We start from the raw sequence: 22494 nt of genomic DNA, 5'->3' as shown, positions 1-22494 counted from the left end.
GAGCCTCTCTTTGGTAAGAGAATGATTAGTTCTGTAGGTAACAAAGGAGGAAGTGGGCTCTGCTTATATTTTGACCTTGGAGTCCAGAATTTTATTACCTGGTTTTGTTTTATTTTCTGGTAATGTGTTTCTGGAACACATTTCTTCAAGGAGTGGCAAAGAAGTAAGGTAGTTTTCTTTTCTTTTCTTTTCTTTCATTATGCCAATGCCATAGTCTATTAACAAGGATTTCAGCTTGATTTGTTTCCTCTAGTAAGTGCTAGGTGATGAAAACTGAAATCTGGCCACGATATTGTCAGCAAGGTATACATAGGTTTCTACATTATGTGACAATTCTAATGACCCCAGACTCCCTGCAGACTGATGTGCAGTATCTCGCCAGGAGAGTCACAGAGTAAACGTGCTGCCATGCTTCTTTCTAGACATCTGCAACATCGACCCATCCTGTGGATTCGGCAGCTGGAGGCCTTCCTTCAGGGACCGGAGAGCAGCGGGCAGTGACGTGGATATCGACATGGCTTTCATCTTAGATAGCTCCGAGTCCACCACTCTGTTCCAGTTCAACGAGATGAGGAAGTACATAGAGTACCTGGTCCAACAGCTGGACGTGAGCCCGGACCCCAAGGCCTCCCAGCACTTCGCCAGAGTGGCGGTCATGCAGCACGCACCCTATGAGTACGTGGGCAACGCCAGCGTGCCGCCCGTGAAGGTGGAATTCTCCCTGACTGACTACGGCTCCAAGGAGAAGCTCCTGGCCTTCCTCGGCAGCAGGATGACACAGCTCCAGGGGACCAGGGCTTTGGGCAGTGCCATCGACTATACCATCGAGAACATCTTTGAAAGTGCACCCAACCCACGGGACCTGAAGCTCGTGGTCCTGATGCTGACGGGAGAGGTGCAGAACCAGCAGCTGGAGGAGGCCCAGAGAGCCATCCTGCAGGCCAAATGCAAGGGTTACTTCTTCGTGATCCTGGGCATTGGTAGGAAGGTGAACGTCAGGGAGCTGTACAGCTTTGCCAGTGAACCAAACGACGTCTTCTTCAAACTCATGGACAAGTCTACTGAGCTCAACGAAGAGCCTCTGATGCGCTTTGGGAGGCTGTTGCCATCCTTCATCAGCAGTAAGTCCTGTGCACGCTTGGCTCCCAGGGATGGGGCCGTGGGCATGGGAATGATAGCTAGTGTGCCCGTGTTGACCCGTCCATTCATTCAACAAGTATATACTGGCACCTACCACATCCCAGACACACTGTTAGGAGCTGGGGTTGGCAGTTGACACAGATGGGAATCCTGCCCTTGTTCACTCGTTTATTCAACCAGACTTGACTAGACCCCTCCCAGCCATGGACTGTGTCCCTGGGAGTTTATAGTCTAGGTTGGTTAAAGGGTCAAGTGCACATTTATTAAGCATGACATAATACGCTGTTATGTCACATTGAGTGTGCCCTGATGGGGATCAGGGAAGCTTCTATAGAAGGAGCAGCATTGATCTGGGCTTAGCCCCCAACTCTACACTTGGATACCTCTGAGCCTTTACCCGATATGGCTCTCCCTCCGCTAAATGATCTCCACCCTTGCTTCAGCAACAAACCTGCATTCGTCTTCAAAAATTATCTCCAGACACCCTGCTCACTGCGATGGTCCCCACTCCCAAGGCTTGGGCATTGTTAATCTGGATGTTGTACTTACCGCATCTATTACCTGGCCCGTTGGTCATTCATTTATGGGTATGTGGTCCCAGTAGAATGCACATCCTGGAGGAGGCGTATCATCCATCACTGCCTTGATGGAGTCAGGCGCAGGAAAGCATCTAACAAATGAGGGAGATTTATAAAGTATGACCTGTCCCCCTAAAGTTTTAGGGAAAAATGTGAAGCAAGGGTAGGCCAGCAAGTTCACCCAGGAGCCACTACTACCGTCTTCAGAAAATTAAAACAGAAGTTTTGTTAAACAGCATTGAGAAAATGCTCAAAGTAATTCTATTATAATGTGATGTTCAAGAGCTTGGAACTTGGTAAATTCTGCACTTGATTTTTCTTCTATTCCTGTCTTCCCTCACATTGAGTAAATGTTACCTTTAACCTAATCACCCAAATATTGCCAAATAGGAGATACAGGCTTAAGATGTTTTATGGATCAAGTACCATTATGCTTCATGTTTCAAATCACTGGACTTAGATTGTCTGGAAGAATGAATTAATTCAACAAATATTCACGGACTACCTATACGTGATCCATTTAACTCCTTAGCAGATTGATTTTAATTTGCATGTGGTTCACATGCCCTTAAATATTTCTTTCTCTCTTTTTCTCTAGGTAAAAATGCTTTTTACCTGTCCCCGGATATCAGGAAACAGTGTGATTGGTTCCAAGGGGACCAACCAGCAAAGAATCTTGTGCAGTTTGGTTACAAACAAATGTAAGTGATTATAATAACTGCCTCAGAAATTAGAGCGCTAGAGGGAATGCAGAGGTCCTTCAGCCAACACCTAACTTTATGGGGTGAGGATGTTGAAATCCAGAAAACGTGACTTCCCAAATGTCTTTCAGGGGAAGAGTCTGTTGTACCCGTTAGCTTTTGCTGTGTAACAAATTACCTGAAACTTAGTGGCTTACAGTAACAACTGTTTATGTAGTTTGAGATTCTGTGGGCTGGTGGGTTTTGCTTGGGCTCAGCTGGGCAGTTCTTCTGGCCTCTACGGAGCTCATTTTCATGTTTGTGGTCAGCTGCTGGTCAGCTGTGGACTGGTGGTCTAGGGTGGTCTCATGTGGGTGGCTCATCTGGGCTCCATGTGGCAAGCCTGGGTTTGTGCACAAGGAGACTGGGAGGGTTCCGTGAGAGAAGGTGGAGGTGAGCAAGGCCTCCTGAGGTCTAGGCTAGAGCTGGCACACTGTTACCTGTGCCCTATCCTACTGGCCAAAGCGTGTCCAAAGCTGGCCTCTCTAGATTCAAGAGTGAGGAGCTGGGCTTGTTGGGGGGGACCTGCCACATCACATTGCAAAGGGCATGGGTACAGAGAAAATGGGCCACTGGGGCCATATGTCCCAACAGTCTACTATAACTGGTGTGCAATGATTTCATACAGAAAGATTGGATACATTAAGCAAAAAATGGACTCCCCGTCTCTCAAAATGATTAATGCTCTAATGACACAGGTGGTGGTGTCAGCAAAGGGAGGTGACACGCAAGGTCTCCTAGGAAGACCGATGAGATGGTTGGGAGGTGGGTGGGGCTGCAGTGCCCATGGTAATGCTGGCTGCTCGGCACATGCTCCATGGCCTTATGTCCAGCGCCATCGTTGGTGCCAACTGCAGGAGTAGAGAGGAGGGCACTGTGGCTGTGTGACAGAGGGCTGGGCAAGGGGGACATGGTGGCAGGAACTGAGGTCAGGCACTGTACCAGCAATTTGTGCCCCTCAAGAGAAGGCCACAGAGGATCATGCTTTGGGAGAAGGGGAGGTTTTGTCTGTTGCATCCAGACGAGATGCAGATTCGAATTATCCTTGTAAAGTGACTACCTGCCTTACTCTTGGCTGAGCCCCAGGGTGACCTCTTCCAACTGCCCATACTTCTCCCTATACCCCTTAACTCCTTCAGCTTTTGCCTTTGTCCTCAGAGGAAACGCTTAACATTTCAGCCTAGTAAGTTGAAAATCATTCCCGAGGCAGCGGTGACCCTTCTCCAGTGCTATCATGCTCATTCTGCTTGATCTAGGTTCACAGGTTCTGTTTTTCTAGCCTTGTATTATCTGTATAATTTCCCTCTAACATTCCGTCAAGTTGGCTCAACTTTATCTTTAGGAAAACAGAATGAACAAAGCAACCTAGTATCTGAAGTTTTATGATAGCAACTTGAAAATATACTGCCTATGCCATATAGCATGACATTTCTATAAAATAATGAATGTTCATCTCAGGGCAAGTAATGAACAAAATTGGGTCTGTGCTACCATGTCTGATGGTTATGTTGCTGTTCTCTTTAGAGATTCATAATAAATCAAGAAATTGTGAGAAAAACAACCACATACACAAAAATTAATACAAACAAAAATACACAGTATGCCCTAGGAATGAAAGCATATGCCGACTTGATCATCTTCCAGCTCAACACAACATCTTGCTTATTTTTTTATTTAAACTTTTTAATGGAAGTATAGTTAATTTACAATGTTGTGTTAATTTCTGCTGTACAGTAAAGTGATTCAGTTATACATATATACATTCTTTTTTTAATATTCTTTTCCATTATGGTTTATCACAGGTTATTGAATATGGTTCTCTGTGCTATACAGTAGGACCTTGTTATGTATCCATCCTGTATATGACAGCTTACATCTGATAACCCCCAACCTCCCACTCCATCCCTCCCCCAACCGCCCCCCGCCCCCACCCCGGGGGCAACCACAAGTCTGTTCTCTGTGTCTGTCTATTTCGTAGATAGCTTCATTTAACACAGCATCTTGTTGAGTGGCTACTTTCTTATAACGAGCGTAGCTATTAACTGATCTTAGTTTTTGGTGTATGTGTTTCAGTTGGTCAATTTTTATAATTAGAGCATTATGTAAATATTTTATTTTTACTATTTATTATTAACAATAAGTATTATTATTATGACAATATTTATTTCTGTTTCTTTACCCTCTTCCAGCTTTTATAAATTGAAAATAAGATTTCAGGTGTATTTACAGTACAATAGAGGCTTCCTTTTTAATAATTCTGTTTTTTATATGCTGCTCAATGTCTTTTCTGTGGCACAGATCCTAAAAGGAAGGAATTTAGTATATGCAATGCTATATGTAATATATAAAAGCTACTGCGTGCATTTTGGTGAGATAGCAAATTTTGCATAGAGCATGGAGTTATGTCTTTGTCTATTTTAGATAGCAGGAGAAAATACGTATGAGTTGAAATAATATTTAATATGTTTTAACAGAAATGTTCCGAATAATGTTACTTCAAGTCCTACATCTAAACCAGTGACCACAGCAAAGCCAGTGACCACAGCAAAGCCAGTGACCAACACCACCAAACCAATAACAGTGGTAAACCTGCCGGCCTCAAAGCCAGCTGCCATGAGACCTGTGGCCGAGACACCCGTGGCTGGGAGACCCATGGCCACCAAGCCTGAGGCTGCCAAGTCCATGGCCACCAAGCCTGAGGCTGCCAAGTCCATGGCCACCAAGCCTGAGGCCACCAAGCCCAAGGCCGCCAAGCCCTTGGCCAAGCCTGTGGCCACCAAGCCCGAGGTTGTCAAGCCTGTGACCACCAAGCTCGTGCCCACCAAGCCCGAGGCCACCAAACCTGAAGTTGTGAAGCCCATGGCCACCAAGCCTGACGCCACCAAGCCTGAGGTTTCGAAGACGGCCACAGTTAGACCCGCAGTGGCTGCGAGGCCCGCAGCAGCAAAGCCGGCCCCTGCCAGACCCCCTGCTGCTGCCAAACCCATGGCCGCAAAGCCCGAGGCCCCCAGGCCCCAGGCAGCCAAACTGGCCGCCACCAGGCCAGCCACTGCTAAGCCCATGGGTAAGAAAGCCATCTACCTGGGATGTCTCATTTACTGTGTCCAGGTCCTGTCCCTTGAAGCCTGTTTACAAAGCAATCCAGACACGGTCCTTGATCTGCAATCTGACATCTAGACGATGTATTTTGAAAGGTGCTGGTTTGAGCATGGACTTACCAAAACATCCCTTTTTTTCTATATTAGAAAGCAATCTTTCTCTTCCCCCCCGTGAGGCTGGTGAGTTCCAAGCAAAGAGCAGGTGAAATACCCACCCCTCCGCCGCCTCTGCTGCCCGTTTTCCCACTCCCCGCTCCAGCCCCGAACCCCCATTGGGGCGAGCATGGGAGCGGCACATTCTCTCAGGGATGTCCATGGGCGGCCACCACCCAGCTCTCCTGGAAATGCAGTTGCCTTCAGTTAAAGGGATGAGTTCTAAGTAGACGTAGGGTTTTAGACCCCATCGAGGGAGTGAGAGAGAGAGAGAAAAAGCCTGTTGTCAGCTCTTAAATGGTGAAGCTTATATTTCTGTGCTTTAGTTCTGGAGCCAGACCTGCCTCCCTTAGAATATGACTCCCGAAGATCTGGATGGAGCTTTGTAATTGCAAGTCTTGTCCCCGCTGTGAAGCATGTACCCATAGAGGAGAGGCCCAAGCCTCGTGCTGTGGCAACCCTGGAGCGTTTCGTTTAGCAAATTGAAAAGTTAGAGCCCAGACGATTGTTCTGTCCCCACAGACTGAACTACGTGCTGGTACTGCCCCTGGGAAGAATGCATTCCAGGCTGGATTAGATACGGGTGGGGGGTTGGTGGGCTTAATGGGACTCAGACTGTGTTATTTTATTTTTCCTGCAAAGAAGATGCTAGAAGTTCCTATAGAGTCACAAACTGTATAGAAAAGTGAAGGCAGGATGTATGTGCTCCTGAAAAAATAGAGATTGTCTTCATTTTATGAAGAGAGAGAAGCAGGGATTCCTTGAAAGAATTTCATGTCATACCCTAAAGTTCCATGATGTATATTTAATATATTTTAAATTAGGGGCCTCATTCTGTCTTGAACGCTTCAAATTAAGCACGCTGGACCACACGTTTTCAAAGTATTTCCTTAATAAGAGAGATTTTCAACAGAAAAAAAAGGTAGTTGTGTACCTGGCCGATGAACAATGAGATTTTTGATTACTGTGAATTTCACGTTTCACATATGCTGGTAGGTTACAAGATCAATATTTCTCAGGAGCTTGAAAGAGAAACTAGTTGTCTGCCTCACCTAAATTTCAGATCGACCGTCTACTGGTACATCTCTTTTAGAGTTCATCTCTGGCCTGTGTGTTACAGTCATTTAGGGTTTTATTTTTTGTCTCATGCTCTCAGCACTCTATCTTGCAGTTAAGGCAGCCCGAGAGGTCCACGCATCTGAAATCACAGGGAACAGCGCCAAACTCTACTGGGAGAGGCCCGAGCCCCCCAGCCCTTATTTATACAACCTCACCATCACCTCGGCCCACGATCAGTCCCTGGTTCTGAAGCAGAACCTCACGGTCACGGAGCACGTCATCGGGGGCCTGCTTCCTGGGCAGACGTACCATGTCACGGTGATCTGTTACCTAAGGTCTCAGGTCAGAGCCATCTACCAAGGCAGTTTCAGCACAAGTAAGTGCACTTTTGGTTTAAGAAAAGTTGGTACCTATCTCTGCGTGGGATATCCAACGGGGCCATGAAGGGAACCATGCTTATTCACTGACCTTTTTCTGAAACAGCAACGAGGTTAAAACGAAATCCTGTGTGTTTTGGTTGCACCCAACTTGATAACTTAACACAATGGAAAATGGGTTCCTTGCGAACTGTTGTCCTGCCTTGGGGGTCCTGGGCTACTTGATTCAGGAAACCAGACCCATGTGGCCTGAGTGCAGCCCCTTCCCAGGGAGGAAGAAATATGGCCACGGAAGCTGGCGGGGTCTCGGCTGCCCACCATGTCCCGTGTCGGAAGCATGTTTCCATGCTCAGTGAACAGAAAACACCACTGAATCATGGCTCCTTAGGGAGTCTCATCCCAGGGGCCACGGGATGTCCACAGGCGCTGTAGAAAGGACACCAGCGTTTCCCTCCCCTGGTCTCACCGTGCTCAGGCTCTGCACTCTGCTGTGTCGGCCCTGTGGCTCCTTTGCTGTCCCAAGGCCTGGCCTGCATGATTTCCCAGCCCCCTCCCCAAGTTCTCCTGGACCCTCACCCCCACCCCTGACTCTTCTCGACCCCTGCTGTTCCTGGGACATGGAGGGGAGGCTCCTATTCTTTTCTCTTGGGCCAGAGTTATTCACATCCAGGAACTATGATTGAGGAAAGGCAATTCCCATCAGTTACCATACAACCCATGAAGATTTGAGTCCAAAGACCCTTCAACCCCAGGGCTCTACTTCCTTGGAAGGAAGCAGAAGATGTTACGTGGAAAAATGAGGGGATCTCTTCCAGGTTCAGAAATTTCCTCTGTGTGCTTGTTGAGATGAATCAAACGTGCAGACAACAGACATAAGCAGTGTGTGTAGAGACCTCTTGGGTCTCTACGTTTCAGTGGCCCCTCCTTACATAAGACATGACCCAGAACGGCAAGCCTGCCTCAGTCCCATAGGGTTCCTAAGCCTTTCATTTTCTGAGTTACCTATTAGTGGTGTATCTTTTTCTTTTACAGAGAAAATTCAGCCTCCACTTCCACAAACGGCGAGGTCAGCTTCTAGTTCAACCATCAATCTAGTGGTGAGCGCAGAACGGCTGGCTGGGAGTAAAACAGGTGAGCTGTGAAACTATCAGGTCCACTGCAGCACTAAGAAAGCATTCTTCCGAACAGTTTAATCTGCTGGGGTTCTAATTCTCAGACCAGGAGTGACTTGTATGCAGAAAGTTTCAAAGTGGCTCTGTGTGGCCCCTCCTGGGCTTATTCTGCACATTCCAAGTTTCCTGTCCCCAGGATCTTAGAAAAAGTTGAATGAGGGCTGCTTTGGGGGCCGTAGCCAGGAACTCATGTGTCCCTTAGTCATTTCCCTGGTGCCTCATCTTGGGACTCGAGTTGATTTGTGGTCTGTGATGCAACGAAGCATAGGATTTCATCCACTTGGTGATTTAATCTAATAAAAAAACTGCTTAGAAGAATACAAGACAATTCAGACTGGAATCCATGAAATAAATGGGTTTGGAAGTGACCCATGGGATCAATGTTCTGGTCCCAATTTCCTAAGCACACACCCTGGCTTAGTCTAGCCTGCCATTCTCTATGTGTCTGAGCCCAAGCATGTGCACATTTTATGTGAAATCCAGGATGAGTTAGACGTGTTTCTGGAAGTGACAGCTGTGACTTGCTTTTGTCCTGGACGGTGGAACTCTGGGGGACCCGTAACCTCTCCTTCAGGGGAACATGTGCTATGATTGTTCATCTGTGGGAAACTGGTTATTGAAATAGCCGATATGCTTTGCTTAAGAGGAATTCTGCAAAAGATATTGGTACTAATTCCACAGTCAAGGGTATTTAGATGTCTTATTGGTTCACAGACCCCAAAGCAAAGGGTTTCCACTAATTATAGGGACAGTTCATTAGTTTTTGATATATTGGCCACAGTCAGGAGAAGGAAGGCGTATCTCTTTACGTTGCTAATTTCTGTAACGGATTATGATGAAAGCCATATATCGAGTGCCCAGCTGCTTTCCTACAGTGCTAGATTTAAAAGCAGCTGTGCTTTCTCAATATGCCCTGCATCGTCAGAAGCAGCAACAAGTTATTTTTTGAGCTGTTGGCAAGGATTCCCTGTTTTACTCTTTCCAGTTTAAGTTTTAAAGTGACCCTTGTTTCTCCACCTCATCCTTTTTGTAGAGTTTGCATCGTATCTCACCTGTGTTTAAATGAAATTGGGTGGTTTCCGACTCCACACACCCATCTCTTTGGGGCCACTTGGAAATACAGGGCTCTTGATTCTTTTAGTTGTTTCTAGAGGGAATCTTCTCTATTACTAGAATAGTATTTTTTTTTAAACATCTTTATTGGAGTATAATTGCTTTACAATGTTGTGTTAGTTGCTGCTGTGTAGCAAAGTGAATCAACTATACATATACATATATCCCCATATCCCCTCCCTCTTGCGTCTCCCTCCCACCCTCCTTATCCCATCCCTCTAGGTGGTCACAAAGCACCAAGCTGATCTCCCTGTGCTATGCTGCTGCTTCCAACTAGCTAGCTATTTTACATTTGGTAGTGTGTATGTGTCAGTGGCACTCTCTCACTTCGTTCCAGCTTACCCTTCCCCCTCCCCATGTCCTCAAGTCCATTCCCTATATCTGCGTCTGTATTCCTGTCCAGCCCCTAGGTTCATCAGGACAATTTTTTTTTTTAGATTCCATATATATGTGTTAGCATATGATATTTGTTTTTCTCTTTCTGACTTACTTCACTCTATATGACAGTCTCTAGGTCCATCCACCTCACTACAAATAACTCAATTTCGTTTCTTTTTATGGCTGAGTAATATTCCATTGTATTATATGTGCCACATCTTCCTTATCCATTCATCTGTTGATGGACACTTAGGTTGCTTCCATGTCCTGGCTATTGTGAATAGTGTTGCAATGAACATTGTGGTACATGACTCTTTTTGAATTATGGTTTTCTCAGGGTATATGCCCAGTAGTGGGATTGCTGGGTCATCTGGTAGTTCTATTTTTAGTTTTTTAAGGAACCTCCATACTGTTCTCCATAGTGTCTGGAATAGTATTTTGTTCCATTGATGGACTTTCCCTGTGTCCATGTATACATGGTATATCTATATCTGTACATCTACATTTATCTATCTATCTATCTATCATCTCTTAATTCATCCACAACCCATACTGACATGTGGCACCAGGAGTTACTAGAAAGAAGATGATGAGTCAGTGCAGGAATTATGAAACTATTACGTACACAGATGTGTGATAAGGGTCAGAAAACCAACTACCTATAGAGCTGCAAAATGTTTTAAAATAGTTTACTTTTAGAAACAAGTTTAGGAATTGGTCTTTGTTAGAGACAGCCATGTGTTTTTCAGACTCCTTTTGCCTTTCCAATGGAAAGATTGACAGAAAAACAAGAAATTCTCTCCTCTTGACATAAATTTATGGGAACAATTCAAGAATTCGTGGTAGATTGGGTAATTAAGTTTTAAGTTAAGAGTTGTATAAAAAGATTTTATAAAAACTTTTAATGCTATGATTTTTAACTCAAGCTAAAAAAATGGCAGTAAGGATGTGGCATGGTGGTTTGGGATGGAGAAGAAAACAAGTCTCAACCCCTTTGATTTCTTTTTATTTTAATTGAAGTATAGTCAATTTACAATGTTGTGTTAGTTTCTGGTGTACAGCAAAGTGACTCAGTTATACATATATATATATATATTTTCATATTCTTTTCCATTATGGGTTATTACAGGATATTGAATATAGTTCCCTGTGCTATACAGAAGGACTTTGCTGTTTATCTATTTTGTATATAGTAGTTTGTATCTGCTAATCCCCAAATCCTAATTTATCCCTCCCCTGCCCGTTTTCCCCTTTGGTACCCGTAGGTTTGTTTTCTATGTCTGTCAGTGAGTCTGTTTCTGTTTTGTAAATAAGTTCATTTGTGTCATATTTTAGATTCCACATATAAGTGATATCATAGGGTATTTGTATTTCTCTGACTTACTTCACTTAGTACGATAATCTCCAGGTCCATCCATGTTGCTGCACATGGCATTATTTCATTCTTTTTTATGGCTGAGTAGTATTCCATTATATATATGTACCACGTCTTCCTTATCTATTCATCTGTTGATGGACACTTAGGTTGCTTCCATGTCTTGGCTATTGTAAATAGTGCTGCTATGAACATGGGTGCATGTATCTTTTCTAATTAGAGTTTTCTCAACTCCTTTGATTTCTGCTCATAATCAAGGGGCAATGGATAAGCCTTTGTCCCCTGCACTGGGGGTTCCCTGCAGGCCCTAGCACACCCCAGCTACCTTCCTGAGTCACCTCCCAACATGATGCTTGAGCTCAGAGAAGCCACAATGGACCTACTAGGTCCACCAAAGATATGGGTCAGGACAGATGACATTCTGACTTCGAAGTCCCTGAAATCTGTGCATATTATTTGCCACTTGTTGGTAACTTCACCCCTCACAGAGTGTGGGAAAAGTAAAACTTCTAGCAAATTCAGTGCTTCACTGAGAGAAAATGATTAGGAATAAATTACACAGTGAGATTTGGGGATGTTTTTGGTTCTCTTATGTATGGTCCAGAGGGGATAAGAATATATAAACAGTGTTGAGTTAATATAAACAACACAATCTTTAAACAAGAATCTGGCTGGGCTGTCTTGTTTTTTAAGACTGAGTCACAGATTCAGACGTATGAAGGTGTTTTCAATCTAGACCTTCAACACTTAGGTCTCCTCTCTTCATGTGACAGACAGAAAAGAGATTTTGAGACTGGGGTTTTTGTGTCCTTCAAGGCGATGGGTGGTAGTTAGATACAAATGAGTCCAAAACCTTTCTCCTTCCTTCTGATCAGTACAGAGCCCTCAAACCCAGGACTTGAATGTTCTTTCACCCTTTCACCTGTGTGTGTGCACACACGTGTGTGTATTTCCCCCCTAGTGATTCAAGTCAGCCTGAAAATATAAATTACTTGCTCTTCTTTTTTTTAAAATTTTTGTTTATTTAATTTATTTTTATTTTTGGCTGCGTTGGGTCTTAGTTGTGGCACGCGGGCTTCTCTCTAGTTGAGGCGTGTGGGCTCAGTAATTGTGGCGGCATGTGGGATCTTAGTTCCCCGACCAGGGATCAAACCTGTGGAAGGTGGATTCTTAACCACTGGACCACCAGGGAAGTCCCTTACTTGCTCTTCTTAAGAACAAGTTTCTGCATAATTCATCTCTAGCCTTCAAATAACAAAACAGCGCTTTGAAAAAAAGAGAAACCCAGCACTTTGCCTAGAGAAGTCACTTTATAAACATTTGCTAAATGAACATATGTAGGTGTACACACACACACCATTTTGCAAGCTCTTCTTGAATGAAATTAATTGGATATTTACTTTAAAATGTATAAATTGAAAATGGGTAAACAGAATTAGGAGATGGAAGCTTGTTTCCCCTCCTCCCACCCAACCCCTCCCCCATATAATCAAGGCATCTTAGAAATTTTTTCCAGGGGGTGAAACATTTTAATATAGTCATATTTTTGCAGATAGAAAAAGGAGTAACAACAAATCATTGTTTATATGAAACTTTAAAAAATATACTAACTATATTATTCCTCAGTCGTTTCATGTATATTTCACATCTAAATATCAATTGCCACAATATGCATTATTTCTCCAAAGATGTATTTTCTAGACAATTCAGGCAAAAATAAGTTTTAAAACTAGCTTTTATATGTGGACGTGAATGCAGTTTAATTCCAGCACCAGTTCATTACACGGTTTGTGCTTACAGAGATGTGTTCCTTTCTTAGTTTTAAATGCTAGATACTATTTTTGCTTTTTGGCCTCGGCACGCGGCTTGTGGGATCTTAGTTCCCCAACCAGGGATTGAACCTGGGCCCACAGCAGTGAAAGTGCCGAGTCCTAACCACTGGACCACCAGGGAATTCCCTAGACACTTCTCTTTGCTTTTTTACCTCTATGAATAAAAGATTTACTGGGTTTTGATTCTGTCTTTAGGAACTGAATTTTGTCATAGTTTACCACTTGGGGTTTAGGAAACATGGTGACCAGTGTTTGAATCTATGCAGGAATTTGTGGGCAAAAGTCCTGTGAAATGAAAAGGTCTTTGGTTCATGGCATCCAATGAGGGGGGAGAAGATTGAGCAGTACTAATATTTGAGTTTTCATATGTTAATATTTGCCCCTTTTGAAATTCACATTTAATAGGTACTTCTTTACCAGAAACTTGACACAGGCATGTAATGGGAGGATAGCCTAGTGAGGGGATTCTTTGTCCCCCAGCTGAGGCCTGGCCCTGTGTCACACGGAGTGTGAGGTGTGGCAGTAAGGCCTCAGCTTGAGATGAAGGTTGATTACAACAGCAAACCAATAGCATCATTACTAACCATTCAGGATTCCAGACTTTGAAATACTACATGATTCCATTTTAAATGGTTAATACTTGTATTTTCCTCAACAAAACAAGCCCTGCAAAAAGAAAAATCCCACCCCACTTTTTGCTTTCCTCAGCACCTAAGGGAGTCACACCCACTTTTCTGAGATACATTTGCTGCCTGAAAATGGCAGTTAGCAGCAATTAAACAAATCTTTCAGTGCTTATCACAGTCTTAAAAAAGCATTGACTGTGCTAGGCATTTTTGCAGTATGTTTTGTGACTGCTAGTTTTGAGGATGCTGTGTTGTTGCTAATGTTGGTTTTAGGTTTTTGTTACCATCTCTCTCGTCCTCCTTCTCATTTTTGGCCAAAGAAGACTTGAATGAATATTTTACATGCATATGATTAGTAAAGCTAAGACTCTGAAGTTTCTAAACAGCAAAAAAAAAAAAAAAAAAAAAATCTAACTCAGAAAATTTACTTTTTACAATATTAAAGAATGAATCCTAAATTATTGGCCCACCCATGTGTGAAGAAATGTTTCAGTGCAGAAGAGAATGAAAATAACTAACACAACATGTAACATTCTTTTTTACTTACCCTAGAAATTAGCAATCTGTAGAAATGACCATATTTTGTCTGATCAGGCATTCCTGGGTCAGTTACACAGCTCGGAAGGAAATAAGTTCACCAATGTTTTACTTACTTTATCGATTCTAAGATGTACAATTTTCCCCATTGTAGTACCTCTGAAATTGAAATGTGACTTGAAGTTGATGACATGTCATGGCTTATTGGCAGCATTTTCTCTTACTTAGTGGATTATAAAACAATAGTACACTATAAAATTAAGATATCTTAGATTTGATGAAATCCAGTATTTGCTTGGCTGTGTTCCACCATGAATATACAGCATTGGCTGCCACAAAATGATGTGATGGGGCAAATATATGACTTTATGTTGATAATAATTTAAAGAACTAACTTAACCCCACAAGTTGAGGTACATTAAATGGCTACAAATATTTTCTCTACTTTGAAGAGACATAGCCATCTTCAAGGCTGTGTGTTTATTGCTGCATGAGAATGTAGCTAAGTCAGCTACCATGTTTGGGTTATGACGGGTCTCCAAGGGCATTTGGTATTTTTTTATTGTGAAGTATAAAAGTCTTATGAAATAAAACTCTATTGGTCAAGACCTGAAACTACATTTAAAATGCAACTACAGCTACATTTAAAATAAAGTTAAAAGTACAAAAAAAGTTTCTTTGGTACCTTTTGAGCCAATCCACATGCAAAATGTAGACACAGGAAAGTTTTATTCATTCCTGCCAATTGTATCTGCTTCAGAGGTTTGGAAGCACTTTATATCATGTCAACAATGTCTGATCCTAAGGCAATTAAACCTTCTTCTTGTTTTGAAACCATTAAACTAATGAGGAACATATTTACACATATTCACAACTGCAGCCTAAACCCTTTCCCCTCCTCTCAGCTCCCACGATTTTGCTTAAGAAAGAACTTAAATACTGATAACTTGCTGGTTTGGAAAATGTCAAATTGATGCCTTTAAAAATGCTGCTTTGAAATAGAGACACAGACATAGAGAATAAACGTATGGACACCAAGGGGGGAAAGCGGGGGGGGGTGGGATGAACTGGGAGATTGGGATTGGCATATATACACTAACTAATATGTGTAAAATAGATAACAATGAGAAACTACTACATAGCACAGGGAACTCTACTTCACTTCGCTGTACAGTAGAAACTAACACAACATTGTAAAACTACTATACCCCAATTAAAAAAAGAAGTTTAAAGAAATAAATAATGAATGATAATTTTAGAATCACAGAACTAAAAAAAAATATGCTGCTTTTAGACACTATACAAATCTCAACTGATAAAAAAGGCAAGATTTTCCAATTCAACATGTTTTTGGTTTCAAACACTTTTTCTAGTAATAAAATCATAGATATTCATTGTGAAGAATTCAGAACATACAGAAAAATGTAAGAAAAATATGATTCCCATAATCAAAGTATTGATGGCCATTTATGACCGCCATTAATGATCCAATGCATATCTTTCCTGTTTTTTTTCCCATGAATATTACATGTGCACACACACACGTCTTTATTACAAAAGTAGGCTGTGTTTCTTTGGGTGCCTTCCACCCCATGGCTGTTGTTCCAGAATGTAGGTTGGCTCCTGTGGTTTCTGTGAACATGGGATTCCTTGGACAGGGCTTTTCCAGACATCACGCTTACATCAGTTTCCTCTCATATTTGGAAGCTCACTGAAGACCAGTAACCGTTGACTATTTCACCAGGAAGTTTCACCAGATGGGGATCTGAATCAGGCAGCCTTTCAAGTCTCTCTTTTAAAATGAAACTTATTATTATTATTATTTTTTATAAATTTATTTATTTATTTTTGGCTGCGTTGGGTCTTCGTTGCTGCACGCGGGCTTTCTCTAGTTGCAGCGAGCGGGGGCTACTCTTTGTTGCAGTGTGCGGGCTTCTCATTGCAGTGGCTTCTGTTGTTTTGGAGCACTGGCTCTAGGAACGCGGGCTTCAGTAGTTGTGGCTCGCGGGCTCTAGGGCGCAGGCTCAGTAGTTGTGGCGCACCGGCTTAGTTGCTCCGCGGCATATGGGATCTCCCTGGACCAGGGCTCGAACCAGTGTCCCCTGCGTTGGCAGGCAGGTTCTTAACCACTGTGCCACCAGGGAAGCCCTAAACTGAAACTTATTTAAAAAATAAAAAAATAAAAAATAAATAAAATGAAACTTATTTACATTGTTATTCTAGGCAAAAGTGAACCAGGAAAGGTTGGTGATAATTTTCACTCCCCATGGTCTCTTAGGCTCTGGTTGGGTTCTCAGTATGAGGAGGAGAAAATCAATGAATGTGTAGCTAGACACTTCTCTTGGATCAAGGACCCCAGGCTCCCCCAGGGCTGGGCCCCAAGGGGAAAACTCTTTCTGGAGGGAAACATAAATAGCTGTCATGTCCAAAGACTTGTTCTAGGGAAAAACTCAATGAGATCCAACCATCCTTCTTCGGACTATAGAACATTTTAATTGCGTAGACTTTGAAACCGTTGTTTTAGCATATGTAGACATAGCTTGGGTGAGCCCAGCCTGCATGGGTCTCAGAAATCAAACGATGGGAGTTTAAAACTTTCTCTTCTTAAGAACATAAAACCTCCCATTTTGATGCTTTAAAAATGGAGGGGCTTCCCTGGTGGCGCAGTGGTTGAGAGTCTGCCTGCCAATGCAGGCGACGCAGGTTCGAGCCCTGGTCTGGGAGGATCCCACATGCCACGGAGCAACTGGGCCCGTGAGCCACAACTACTGAGCCTGCGCGTCTGGAGCCTGTGCTCCGCAACAAGAGAGGCCGCGATAGTGAGAGGCCCGCGCACCGCGATGAAGAGTGGCTCCCGCTTGCCGCAACTGGAGAAAGCCCTTGCACAGAAACGAAGACCCAATACAGCCGTAAATAAATAAATAAATAAATAAATAAATAAAATAAAATAAAAAAAAATGGAGACCCCCAGGCTTTTGTCTTTGCATAAAGTTGAGGCCCACATTAACATATTTCTCTTGGTTCTCCAAGAATTTACGTGTCCAGAGTAGTAGCGTCCTTATATTGCATTAGTAAACCTTAAAGGTCTTGGCAGTGACTCCTGCTGGAATAAAGGAGGTAGAATGCAAGAGCTGTAGTTTGGTGCCGGAGGCTGAAGGTGAAAGTCAAGGGAAGTTGGAAAAGCCAGTTGGTCAGGGAGCAGTGTCCTGCTGCTGGGCTGCCTCCAGGCTGGGTGCCCTTGGGTCTGGGGAGACTTCTGTTGCTTCAGAAGAGCACAGGGGAGTAGGACCCAAAGTGCTAAACACAGATGGCCAGGACTGGGTGCACTTGGAACAAAGTGGAAGCAACCTGGGCCACTGTGGGATGCTCTGGGGAAGAAAGGGGAGGGGATGAGGCGACCATTTGGCCAAGTTCCCGTGCTAACAGGGGACCCACCGGTAAACAAGGGATGTGTGTTGGTGCCTGAATGATCTTGCCTTGCTCAGTCCCCTCATTCCTTCAAACCAGGCCTTCTCCTCTAGCGTTGGCACATCTGAGAGGAAGAAAGTTGTTTTTGTAAGTTGTCATCATTTTATCCTGGCCTCATTTGGGTCTTCAAAAGCTCTTGGTAGCACTGCTGGCCTTCTGGGCCTCTGAAAGTGTCTGCAACTCGGAGATGCTGTAGGTGTGGGGTCACCTTCCTCCTGGAGGCGGGGGTGACAGCCTCCCCAGAGCCACCAGGTAGCGTCTTAGACAAATTCTGAACCTCAGTCCTGTGCCTGGAAGTCTGGTCCATTATGGTTGACCTGAGCTTTGGTTTTCGACCTGAAGACCTAGATTTTCCTTTTACTTCTTGGTACCAACCATCCCTGAAGATGCCTACCACCCCTGCCATCCATGGAGCTGGGGGAAAGGCCCCAGGAAATGTCAGCCCTGTGTGGGGAGGGCCGGTGATTCACGGGTGTTAGTTACGCACGTAGACATGTAACATTGTCCACTCCAGGGGTTTGTTTTACGTTTTTCAAACTTTCAGATAACAGTTGATATTAATGTTTCTCTTTTCCAGCCAGATCTAAAGTTTGCCAGAAAACACTGTAAACAGAAGTTTTACTGTGTGTGAACTGTAAACTTTTCTTTCTTTCCAGGCGTGGTGGAGAACGTAGTTTTTCCTCTGCAGCTGGGCTGCATCAGAAGCATGCATTTAAAACATAAACTTCCTTAACTGGAAAAATAATGCTTCTCTGTCTTCAAAATAGCTTTGCTATGTGACATTTTTGCTTCTGTGAATTTTGCATCAGTGTTAGCATTTCTTTTGGCTTGTTAAATTTGACTGGCCACAAAGGTAGTAGCTACACACACACAGACACAACACATGTGTGCATATACACACATTTTAAAAAATTTATTTATTTATTTATTTTTGGCTGCATTGGGTCTTCGTTGCTGTGTGCGGGCTTTCTCTAGTTGTGACAAGCGGGGGCTACTCTTCACTGTGGTGCGCGGGCTCTAGGCACTCGGGCTTCAGTAGTTGTGGCACGTGGGCTCAGTAGTTGTGGCTCGCGGGCTCTAGAGCGCAGGCTCAGTAGTTGTGGCGCACGGGCTTAGTTGCTTCACAGCATGTGGGATCTTCCCAGACCAGGGCTCGAACCCGTGTCTCCTGCATTGGCAGGTGGATTCTTGACCACTGTGCCTCCAGGGAAGTCCCTACACACATATTCATAAAGGATTTTCTTTTTGCACTTTGACTTTTGTTTTTAATCTACCTGGCTTGTAGTGAAATGGAGAGTCTTGTTTTTGAATGACATTCTGACAGAACTTAATTGCTATTTTGCCAAGGAGTAGAAAACTCCAAGGTTTTAAAATTAGGTTTCTTCTCCGGGGGTTGAGCATTGAAAGAACTGGAGACTAAGTGACCCAGTGATTGGAAAGGGGAAAACACAGTTCATTTAATCTGAAATCATCCAATAATAATTGCCAACATTTGGGATTCCAAGTGTAGTTTATGAAGTCCTTTCATCGATCAGATTGTATTTATTGCTCTCAGATCTGTAGGTGATTATTATGTCCATTTGACAGTAAGGAAACTGAAGCTTGGGGAGGTAAAGGAAGTTTTCCTCCTGGAAACTCTTCTGTTTTCTCTCTCTGACAGCACTGTGATGAGACCTTCAGCCCCTCACGCTGGGAGCACAGTAACTTACACGTTCTCATTAACCCTCTTTCCCCATCTTGTTTTTCAAGATATATGTAAGTTGCCAAAAGAAGAAGGAACTTGCAGGGACTTTATATTAAAATGGTACTATGATTCCGTTACTGAAAGCTGCGCCAGATTCTGGTACGGAGGTTGTGGTGGAAATGAAAACAGATTTGATTCGCAGGATGAATGTGAAAAGGTTTGCCCTCCTGGTAAGTGATTCTTCTTTTGTGTTGGTGGTTTTTGCAGGTAAGGGATCCAGGCCAATAATTCACCTTTTAAAGATATTTGAATGATAATGATGATGATAGATTTGAAAAAGAAGATAAATTGGATTTTCAGATGAGGAAGGTGTATAAATAAAACACGTGGGGTTAATTTTCTGAGTTATTATGGTTTCCTAAAAACATACTTGTATACTTGTATTTTTGCCAATGAGGAAACATATGGTGGACCACTCCTCACCCTTCGGAAATATTACTAAGTTTCTGTTATTCATAAAATATTGTAACAGACATGGTTATTAGGAAAATAATATAATGAACAATTAATAATAACTGCTATATGGTCTATTCATCTTTAAATAATCTTGCTTCCTCTAAATAATAATGTTGACCGCCAGGCCATGCGATAACTCCATTATGCTGGGCAACATGATTGGTAATAAAATCAGAACAGCTATACAGAGAGTCTGGGGCCAGTGCAGAATGGGAGCCCTGGGTTTGCTTAAAGGCCAGGCAGGTGATGCCAGGGGAGAGAAAGGGCTCAGATGGCACAGAGAGCCCCAAACCCCAGGCCAAGAAGCTCCAGGGGAGCCATTGAAGGAAATGAACTGAAAAGTGAGATTGGTGATGGAAGCCAGAGGCCATGGGTATTTTCATGAGAAATACAGTGTCCTTTTGGGTCAGTAATGTGACTTTCCCCCTCCTCTTCCTTTCCACCCTCACCCGCCTCCCAGTGCTTATCAAGCCCGGAGTCATTGCTGCGATTGGGACCTAAGCGTGGCCGACCAGTGACACATACCTCTTGAAGAAGAAGGAGTCAGCCATCGCCAGTCATCTTTGTAGAAGCTCTGGGTATAGATTCCCTTGCACTGTACCATTTCATGCTTTGATTTACACTCGAACTTGGGAGGAAACGTCTGCTGCATGACCTATCAATATGGTGCTAAATGTGTCTGTGGAGTCAACCCTCTGTCTCCGGGCAATTACATCGTATACTTTGAACGTTGTGTAATAGTTATCCACTGCTGGTGTTTATGTGAACATTCCTATAAATTCAAATTCCCTCTGGAGTTTCATGTTATGCCTGTTACAGGCAAGTGTAAGATCTAGAAAATAACCCCCGATTTCACAGCTACTCTATATACTTCTGCTTGGTTCATTTTTTTCCCCTCTTAATTAAGCATGACTTTAGATGGAAAGCCTATGTATGGAGAAAAAACAAGAGTCTAACTTTTCCATTCCCCCCCCAATTTCCTGGATTAGATTTTGAGCTAATTTCCTTTTTCTAGAGCTTCTAACAAACAATCTAGTTAGAAGGAAGCAAAATCCCCTAATCTTTGTGCACTGTTGTGGGACCAATGCCTTAATTAAAGAATGAAAAGAAAGTCACAATAGAGAAGATTTTTTTGGCATTCCTCTAATGTTGTGTCTGTGTTGTTTTTTTTGGGGGGGGGTTAATTTTAATTTTAAAATTTTTAGGAAATTTATACAAAGAAACTTTTTAATAAAGTATATTGAAAGTGTTGTGGGTTTGGTGTTCTTGGCTGTGTTGTTTCCCTAGCACCTGTTGTCAGAATCACCCCAGGAGAGGGGAATTGGAGTCGTTCAGGCCCACAGTCTTGGGTACCACCCTTTGATTTCCAGTGAAGGGGCAAGGGCGCTCTATCGACAGTGGGAAACCCGGTGGATCCAGCTCTCCATGGCCGGGTGGGTCACGTGCCTTGCTTAGGGCCCCTGGAGTCTTCCTAGTCTTAAGAACCAGGCTGGCTTTCATGCTCTCCTTTAACTTCTAGCTGTGTCCCAGAGATGTGGCCTCCTTCCCTGCCTCTTTAAGATAATTGTTTCCTGGGGGTTCCCTTTGCTCCTGCCCACAGTGGCTGAGAGGTGGGATGTCATTGGCCCAGGACTCCCCAGTCCCCTTTCTGGAGTCTCAAAGATGAAGCATAAAGTTTCTTTTTTCTTTAAAGACCCTTTTGCTCCTGTCTTCAGAAATAACACAAGAAACAAATAAATACATATTTAGGTGGTACCTGAATTCCACTTGGGAAGGAAACTGAATTTGTTTGATAAAACACATCTACTCTGACAAGTGCTTCTGGCCGAGCTCTAGGGACCTTGGGCATGGACAGAACTGTTTTATGTAAGATGGGGAAGGATCTGTCAGTTAATCTATTGATCAAGGGAGGGAGGAGGAGGGAGAGGGTGTGTAGAGCCATGGAGATGGGTGGGGAGAGGCTGGGTAGTCACAGAGACCACTCCTTGTGATTTCCACCCAGATCTTTGGGTGCAATTTCTAAATTCACAAATGCGCTCAAAGCGAGCACATCTGCATAGCAATTGGAGGAAGAACTGAGCTTTGTCCCTGAGTCGGTGTGTCAGAGAATGTAGCCAAAGACAGAGATGGAAGGAAGATGCTGTGGGCAGAGGACCCCTCTGCTGGAATCTGCAGGAATCTGGGGGAAGACTCAGCACTTCACAATCCAAGACGTTGGGGATTTGAGTTTACCAGCACCTTGTCGGGATGGAGAGAGCCTGGTTGAATATCAGGGCAGCCCGGGGTAGATTGCATGGCTTTGGGGACTCCTGAGAAGCTCTCACAGTCAGGGGGCTCCTGGACCACGTCTGCCCTCTAGGTCATGCTGACTGCCTCCCCACCTTTGAAAGGCCCCCTTTTTAGCATGAGGCCAAGCCAATGGAACTACCACGAGCCCCGTGATGGCCATGAATTCCTTTCAAACAGGTGCTCAGCCTGGGCGGGAAATGTGCCTTCTGTGACTTTCTTAGAAATTTTTCCCTCCAGCCCCACAGGAACAGCCCCCTTCCACAGAAACAGGCCCGTGTGCCTCCCCTCAGGCTGTGGGTGGTCAAGCCAAGTGCATCCCATCCCACTGGAGCAGAGAAACATTTGCAGGGGGATTAGGA

General features: G+C 43.7%; 1 protein-coding gene and 1 long non-coding RNA gene across 4 annotated transcripts in view; one reads left to right on the top strand and one right to left on the bottom strand.

The window, feature by feature from the left end:
- Window positions 1-16198, bottom strand: part of LOC309662650 — an 82110-nt gene extending 65912 nt beyond the window's left edge. Inside the window, exon 1 of the long non-coding RNA XR_014264871.1 lies at window positions 9579-16198. This is a non-coding gene — a long non-coding RNA (uncharacterized lncRNA). The remainder of the gene's footprint in view (window positions 1-9578) is intronic.
- COL6A3 (collagen type VI alpha 3 chain) overlaps window positions 1-21096 on the top strand; it is a 93549-nt gene extending 72453 nt beyond the window's left edge. For all 3 annotated transcript variants that reach the window (XR_014264827.1, XR_014264828.1, XM_082465550.1), the window contains 7 exons: window positions 423-1121; window positions 2317-2419; window positions 4933-5522; window positions 6881-7144; window positions 8178-8276; window positions 19396-19560; window positions 20307-21096. Coding sequence is in view for 1 of the 3 variants with exons in the window: in XM_082465550.1 (XP_082321676.1) it covers window positions 423-1121; window positions 2317-2419; window positions 4933-5522; window positions 6881-7144; window positions 8178-8276; window positions 19396-19560; window positions 20307-20347 (1961 nt within the window). In the remaining 2 variants the exon portion in view is untranslated. The remainder of the gene's footprint in view (window positions 1-422; window positions 1122-2316; window positions 2420-4932; window positions 5523-6880; window positions 7145-8177; window positions 8277-19395; window positions 19561-20306) is intronic.
- Window positions 21097-22494: the final 1398 nt, after the last annotated feature.

Source organism: Balaenoptera physalus (assembly GCF_965194825.1).
Source record: "Balaenoptera physalus genome assembly, chromosome: 6".
Lineage (NCBI taxonomy): Eukaryota > Metazoa > Chordata > Mammalia > Artiodactyla > Balaenopteridae > Balaenoptera > Balaenoptera physalus.
Note: the sequence above shows the minus strand (reverse complement) of the source record. Positions and strands in the feature narration are given on the sequence as shown.